Source organism: Larimichthys crocea, unplaced genomic scaffold, assembly GCF_000972845.2.
Source record: "Larimichthys crocea isolate SSNF unplaced genomic scaffold, L_crocea_2.0 scaffold437, whole genome shotgun sequence".
Classification (NCBI taxonomy): Eukaryota; Metazoa; Chordata; class Actinopteri; family Sciaenidae; genus Larimichthys; species Larimichthys crocea.
The window spans coordinates 2,212-10,217 of record NW_020855691.1 but is presented as its reverse complement, the minus strand read 5'-3'; the positions used below and the strand labels follow the sequence as shown (position 1 = coordinate 10,217).

Sequence of the window (8,006 nt, the reverse complement as noted above, 5' to 3'; positions counted from 1 at the left end):
AGCCGACTAAATGCTGCTGCCTGAAGAAATATTTGGAGTTTTTTCAAAAAAACTCATCGTCGAGTACGAAGAAGAGAGCTCTCGTCAGCGCAAACTCTGGATATCGTTTGGAAAACCTGAAATAAGTTACAACAGGATGGTGTGTAAAACGTTTACTGGTTTAATCATTATATACCATAGTTTTAGATTCATCAGTAACGTTACTTTGCTGGCTATATCCTGTCCTTCCTCTTCACACACATCACAGTAGTATCCATATTCCTCTTGTTCTCTGTCCCCCTGATCTCCAAACCAAGCCACCTTCTGTAAGGAGGAAAGAGGAGGAGGTTCTCATGACGCAGCACTCTGTAACCAGGAGAGGAGCTCCAGTCTGGGACAGAGAGACCCAGAGCCTTCTACAGATTAAAAGGAAACAGGAGGAAGCTCTGCAACCAGCAGGAGGGAGAAGCTTTCCTGCTGAAGGTGGAGGTTACTACCTTTTGGTGACTCCTACTGATGCAGGAAAGGACCACGTGAACCAGAACCCTGAAGGACCACAGTGGAACCAGAACCTGAAAGTGACGCACAGTGCAACCGAACCTGAAATGCACCACCAGCTGCCGTTGACAACTTTATGCAGCTTGGGCCAAGATCAGAAGGATACAACATGAAGGGACTCTACTAGAGATGTAAGAGCGAACAAAAAACAATCAACATATGGAAAAACAAAAGTCACAGTAACATTGTCTACAACCCTAACTGTCCGGGGCTGTACAGTAAATTTCACAATAACCAGTCATTTAAATTAACACTTGTGGAAAGGATGTTTAAGTAGAAGTCCATTTCTGAGACACATAAAATACACACAGGTTGAGAAGCGTCGTACTTTTGCAAAACCTGTGGGAAACGATTTGTAGAATAGCAAATAAAACGGCATCGAAAATTCACAGAAAGGTACTAAACTGCGAAAGATCAAGACTGCACATTATAACATTCACAAGACCGTAGAAAAACACTAATGTGGACACTTGTGTTCGACAGCTAGTAAGCGTGGACTGGATTCAACGCGATGAATCCAACACCTGGGACACGATTGAGTAATAAACATAAAGATTCAAACACGAGAGGCATACTGGCACAAACTGGGAACCGAGATTCTTGAAATTAGTGCTACCAGGGAGACGCCGTACACCTGCAACATGTGTGAGAAACACATATTGCTCACTATCTGACTTGAAAAGGAATGAAAATACATCCAGGTCAATAGCCGTTAATTGCAAAATCATGGCAGCTTTCACACATAGTGGTTACTTTACAGTCCAGAGAAGAGCCAACAACTGGTGAGAGACCTTTGCAATGTGTGGCAAAACCTCTAAGACGCAGACAAGAAGCTTTGTATTTGCCAAAACATGTGGGAGTATTCATTTTCAGTGGTTATGGTCAGAACTGAAGAACTCACTGACTGACTGGTTTTGTATGACTGTAACGCAGCAAGTCCTTTTGTGCATATAAATGTGTCTTATCTTTGGCGTTTATATACTGTACACTACTCAGCTGATGTCTGTTTATAAGCTGAATTGCTCTGTATACGATTAAGAATATGTTTTTATACTACTATATTGGTAAACAACACCACCCCCCACACACACCGAGACATACTGAAATAACCATGTTACAAAGTCTAAATGTTTTGTACTTTTTTTAGCACTGCTACTATTACGCTCTGTGATCAACACTGCTTGCTAAAGTTCTGACGTTGTCACGATACAGAAAGAATGGATTAACAAAATACATTTACATTGGGTCCACAGTTAATATAAATAACTAATCATCTTTTCCTTTACTTCTTCACTTGTCTCTTCTCGAGTGAAACAGATGTATTCATTAAAAGCTTGTGGTCCACTTGAAACTGAATAGCTGACGGGATTCGAACAAAAAGGAGAAAAGAAAACTAGCGGCCTGCTCGTAATGCTTGTTTATGTGTGATGAGCAAACTCTTTGTTAGCGATTTGTGCTGATTATTCCTGGACGTTTACAACATTTATGATGCATATTAAACGCACAGTTTTCATTCCAATACCATGCAGACTGGACAAGCGGAACATTATATACTTGCACACCACCGTCGGAATCAAACAAGTGTGACATCGCAGCGGACAAGTAAACAAACACTACAGCTGGTTAGCAGGCGTTTAGCTCTGTGCAACGTGACTATTGAAATGAAGTGAAAGACGTATTGTAGCGGTGACACAGTTAATTATTTCATTTGTAATTAAGCAACAATGTCTTCAGTTGAGTGTTTGAGGAGAAGTTTGCAACGAGCGACTAAATGCTTGCTGCTGAAGAAATATTTGGAGTTTTTCAAAAAACTATCGTCGAGTACGAAGAGAAGATCTCTCGTCAGCGCAAACTGCTGGATATCGTTTGGAAACCTGAAATAAAGTTACACAGGATAGGTGTGTAAAACTTTTACTGGTTAATCATTTATAATCTAGTTGTTAGATTCATCAGTAACGTTACTGCTACTAATTTACTCCATGTCTGCATTTCTCTTCACCATCCACAGTAGTTCATTTCCTCTTGTTCTCTGTCCCTCCAGATCTCCAACAGCAACATGTCTGTAAGGGGAAGAGGAGGAGGTTCTCACTGACCAGCAGCTCTGTAACCAGGAGAGGAGCTCCAGTCTGGACCAAGAGGACCCAGAGCCTCTACAGATTAAAGAGGAACAGGAGGCTCTGCACCAGTCAGGAGGGAGAGGAGCTTCTGCTGAAGGTGGAGGTTATACCTTTGTGGTGACTCCTACTGATAGAAAGGACCACGGTGAGATGAAAGGGACCAGGTTGAACAGAACCTGAAAGGGACCAAGACCACCTGCCGTGAACCAGAACCCTCGAAGAACTGAGTGACCACCAGCTGCTGTTGAACAACTTTTTATGCAGATGAGAGCCAAGATCAGAAAGGATACAAGCTGAAGACTCTACTAGAGATGTAGAGTTCAGAACAAAACAATCAACATATGAAAACAAAAGTCCACAGTAACCTTGTCTACAACCCTAACTTGTCAGGGGCTGACAGTAATATTCACAACAGTCTTTTAAATGTAAACACCTGTGGAAAGGATTTTAAGTATAAGTCACATCTTCTGAGACACATGAGAATACACACAGGTGAGAAGCCGTATCTTTGCAGAACCTGTGGGAAAAGATTTAGTACAGATTGCTCCCTGAAACTGCATCAAAGAATCCACACAGGTGAGAAGCCGTACCTTTGCAGAACCTGTGGGAAAAGATTTAGTAGAGATGGCTCACTCAAAATGCATCAAAGAATTCACACAGGTGAGAGGCCATATGTTTGCACAACATGTGGGAAAGCTTTCACACGTGGATATCCTTTGAAACTACACAGACGCATCCACACAGGTGAGAGGCCGTACCTTTGCAGAACCTGTGGGAAAAGATTCATTGCAGATGGCTCACTGAAAAAGCATCAAAGAATTCACACAGGTGAGAAGTCGCATGTTTGCACAACATGTGGGAAAGCTTTCACACAGGGATATCATTTGAAAGTACACAGACGCATCCACACAGGTGAGAAGCTGTACACCTGCAACATGTGAGAGAAAACATATTGCCGCAGCTCCCACTTGAAAAAGCACATGAAAATACATACAGGACGGAGGCCACGTGTTCAGCTGGACAGATTGTCGGCTTAGGTCGAATACGCTCAACCCAGAATTGCTTTTTTTTTATTGATTTTCACCGTTGTGACAACTATTACTTTTCTCATTTGAACATTGACTAAATACAATAAAGGTAATTATTTACATTATGAAATGTATAAAAAATTCATAAAAAATATGACGTGTTAAAATGCTATAAAAAGAGGTGTGTCTCATACAGCAGGTGTAAATCTCCTGTTCTACATTGATTCTGAACAAATAGGTCACGTGACCTGGTAGCTATTGAGCTTCAAAGCTCATATGCACATTATGAAATATATTAAAAATTCATAAAAAGTATGACATGCGTTAAAATGATATAGAAAGAGGTGTGTGTCTCATACAGCATGTGTAAATCTACTGTTCTACATTGATTGAGCCAATAGGTCATATGACCTGGAAGCTATTCAGTTTTAAAGCTCCTATTTGCATTATGAAATGTATTAAAAATTCATAAAAAATATGACGTGTTAAAATGCTATAAAAAGAGGTGTGTCTCATACAGCAGGTGTAAATCTCCTGTTCTACATTGATTCTGAGCAAATGCAATGCTATCGAGGTAATAATGACATTATTATTCATTAGAAATGAACAATACAGAACAACAAGAATAATAATAACAAAAGCAGCATACACCCAGCCCTCTGGGTCTTATTTTCCTTGTTGAAAGTATGTATTTTGTGAACATTGTTTAACAAGCAATCAACAATTTAGAACAAGAAGGTACATATATAATTTTTTTATGTGTAAAGGACGCAATTCCAGTCGCCTGCCCTTGCTTTTAGCAGCTTGTCTTCCTCCAGATCCAGGCACTCTTCATGATACCACCTTTCACAAGTGTCACACTGTCTCTGTAAAGTAAGTCAACAAATACAATATCAGTATAATCTTCTCAGCAATGCCATTGAAGTATGCCACAGAGTCATTTTTGGTTGTAGACAAAAAGAAAATGTGTGCCATTATCATTTCTATTCAGATTCCTATGAAGAGGATTATGTCTTACACGTCATGTCATTATACTTTTCCAATGTGTGTAATGTGCTGTTCTTAAAATCAAATCACTTTATCACTTACCATATCCCAGTAATAATTATTTCCTGTCTTGTCCTTGTCCATTATGAGTACATAGGGATAATTATTTTCTCTAAATCAATTAATAGTCTGCATCGCATTGTTTGTCTGCAAATCTGTTAGCTTTCGGGCAGCAGCTTCAGCAGGGAGGCCCAGACTTCCCTCTCCCCGGCCACTTCGTCCAGCTCTCCCAGGGAGACCCCAAGGCGTTCCCAGGCCAGCCGAGAGACATAGTCCCTCCAGCGTGTCCTGGGTCTTCCCCGGGGCCGCCTCCCGGAGGGACGTGCCCGTAGCATCTCTCCAGGGAGACGTCCAGGAGGCATCCTCACGAGATGCCCGAGCCACCTTAACTGGTTCCTTTCGATGCGGAGGAGCAGCGGTTCTACTCTGAGCTCCTTGCGGATGGCCAAGCTTCTCACCCTATCTCTAAGGGAGAGCCCAGCCACCCTGCAAAGGAAGCTCATTTCGGCCGCTTGTATTCGCGATCTCATTCTTTCAGTCACTACCCAAAGCTCAAGACCATAGGTGAGGGTAGGAACGTAGATCGACTGGTAAATCGAGAGCTTCGCCTTTCGACTCAGCTACTTCTTCGCCACGACGGACCGGTGCAGAGTCCGCATCACTGCAGAAGCCGCACCGATCCGCCGGTCGATCTCCCGTTCCATTCTTCCCTCACTCGTGAACAAGACCCCGAGATACTTGACCTCCTCCACTTGAGGCAGGATCTCATCCCCGACCCGGAGGCTGCACTCCATCCTTTTCCGGCTGAGCACCATGGTCTCGGATTTGGAGGTGCTGATTCTCATCTCAGCCGCTTCACACTCGGCTGCGAACCGCTCCAGAGAGAGCTGAAGGTCACGCTCCGATGAAGCCAACAGGACTAGATCGTCCGCAAAAAGCAGCGACCCAATCCTGAGGCCACCGAACCTCAGCCCCTCAACGCCCTGGCTGCGCCTAGAAATTCTGTCCAACTCCCACGGGAAACTTACTTCCGGCAATGCGGACCAAGCTCTGGCACCGAGAGTACAGGGACCGGATAGCCCGTATTAATGGGTCCGGAATCCCATACTCCCGGAGCATCCCCCACAGGACTCCCCGAGGGACATGGTCGAACACCTTCTCCAGGTCCACAAAGCACATGTAGACTGGTTGGGCGAACTCCCATGCACCCTCCAGGACCGTGCTAAGGGTATAGAGCTGGTCCACAGTTCCACGATCAGGACGAAAACCACATTGCTCCTCCTGGATCCGAGGTTCGACAATCTTGCGGACCCTCCTCTCCAGGACCCCCGAAAAGACCTTCCCGGGGAGGCTGAGGAGTGTGATCCCCCTATAGTTGGAGCACATCCTCCGGTCCCCCTTTTTGAAGAGGGGAACCACCACCCCGGTCTGCCCCCGATGTCCACGCGATGTTGCAGAGACGTGTCAACCAAGACAGCCCCACAACATCCAGGGCCTTGAGGAACTCCGGGCGGACCTCATCCACCCCCGGGGCCTAGCCACCGAAGAGCTTTTTGACTACCTCAGCGACCTCAGCCCCAGAGATGGGCGAGACCGCCACGGGCTCCCCAGACTCTGTCTCTTCAAGGGAAGACGTGCTGGTGGGATTGAGGAAGTATTCCCACCACCGACCCAAGACGTCCCCAGTTGAGGTCAGCAGCACCCCGTCCCCACTGAACACAGTGTTGACAGTGCACTGCTTACCCCGCCTGAGCCGCCGGATGGTGGTCCAGAACCTCCTCGAAGCCATTCGAAAGTCGTTCTCCATGGCCTCACCGAACTCCTCCCACGCCCGAGTTTTTGCCTCCGCAACCACCGAGGCCGCACTTCGCTTGGCACGTCGATACCCATCAGCTGCTTCAGGAGTCCCACAGGCCGAAAAGGTTCTGTAGGACTCCTTCTTCAGCTTGACGGCATCCCTCTCCGCCGGTGTCCACCAGCGGGTTCGGGGGCCGCCGCCACGACAGGCACCGACCACCTTATGGCCACAGCTCTGGTCAGCCGCCTCGACAATGGAGGAACGGAACAAGGTCCACTCGGACTCAATGTCCCCCGCCTCCCCCGGGACGTGAAAGAAGCTCTCCCGGAGCTGGGAGTTGAAACTCTTTCTGACAGGAGATACAGCCAGACGTTCCCAGCAAACCCGCACAGAACGTTTGGGCCTGCCAGGTCTGACCGCCATCCTCCCCCACCATCAGAGCCAACTCACCATCAGGTGGTGATCAGTTGACAGCTCCGCCCCTCTCTTCACCCGAGTGTCCAAAACATGTGGCTGCAAGTCCGACAATACGACCACAAAGTCGATCATTGAACTGCGACCGAGGGTGTCCTGGTGCCAAGTGCACATATGGACACCCTTATGCTTGAACATGGTGGTTGTTATGGACAGTCCACGACGAGTACAGAAGTCCAATAACAGAACACCGCTCGGGTTCAGATCAGGGGGGCCGTTCCTCCCAAGCTGCCATTCGGTGCATAGGCATAGACGACAGTCAGGACCTGTCCCCCCACCCGAAGGCGAAGGGAGGCTACCCTCTCGTCCACCGGGGTGAACCCCAATGTACAGGTGCCGAGTCGGGGGGAAACAAGCATTCCCACCCCCGCTCTGCGCCTCTCGCCGGGGGCAACTCCAGAGTGGTAGAGCGTCCAGCCCCTCTCAAGGAAACTGGTTCCGGAACCCATGCTGTGCGTCAAGGCGAGCCCGACTATATCTAGCCGGTACCTCTCAACCTCGTGCACCAGCTCAGGCTCCTTCCCCGCCAGAGAGGTGATGTTCCACGTCCCCAGAGCCAGCTTCTGCAACCGGGGGGCGGACCGCCAGGGTCCCCGCCTCCGACTGCCGCCCATCTCTCTTTGCACCTGCCCCCTGAGACCCCTCCCATGGGTGGTGGTGGTGTGTGTGTGTGTGTACAGATGTAGCAACTTAAAAGTTCCCGTGTTTCCGTGACGGAACCGTGACGGGACCGTGGCTGGTCCGTCACAGGTCCTGTCAAGGTCCTTGGCTGGTGCCACGGTGGTCACTTGGCTGGTGCCACGGTGGTCACCGTGGACTTTTGCAACAGACTTCTCTCTGGACTTTCAAAAGTTGTGCCGTGTATTATTATAATGGAGGGAGGCATAGTGGAAAATAAACAGTGGTGTCCATGTAGAATAAAAACATAACATATATACTGCAAACTTTATTAAGACCAAACATACTTCACTTATTTCATACATATTGTAACGGGCTGTGTATACA

The 8,006-nt window shown here is 47.2% G+C and overlaps 1 protein-coding gene across 1 annotated transcript in view; it reads left to right on the top strand.

Moving 5' to 3' along the window:
- Window positions 1–3,059: 3,059 nt before the first annotated feature.
- LOC109138779 (zinc finger protein 664-like) overlaps window positions 3,060–8,006 on the top strand; it is a gene marked incomplete at its 3' end in the record, with an annotated part of 6,104 nt that continues 1,157 nt past the window's right edge. The window contains exon 1 of the mRNA XM_027276548.1: window positions 3,060–3,566. Coding sequence (XP_027132349.1) covers window positions 3,131–3,566 — 436 coding nt within the window. The remainder of the gene's footprint in view (window positions 3,567–8,006) is intronic.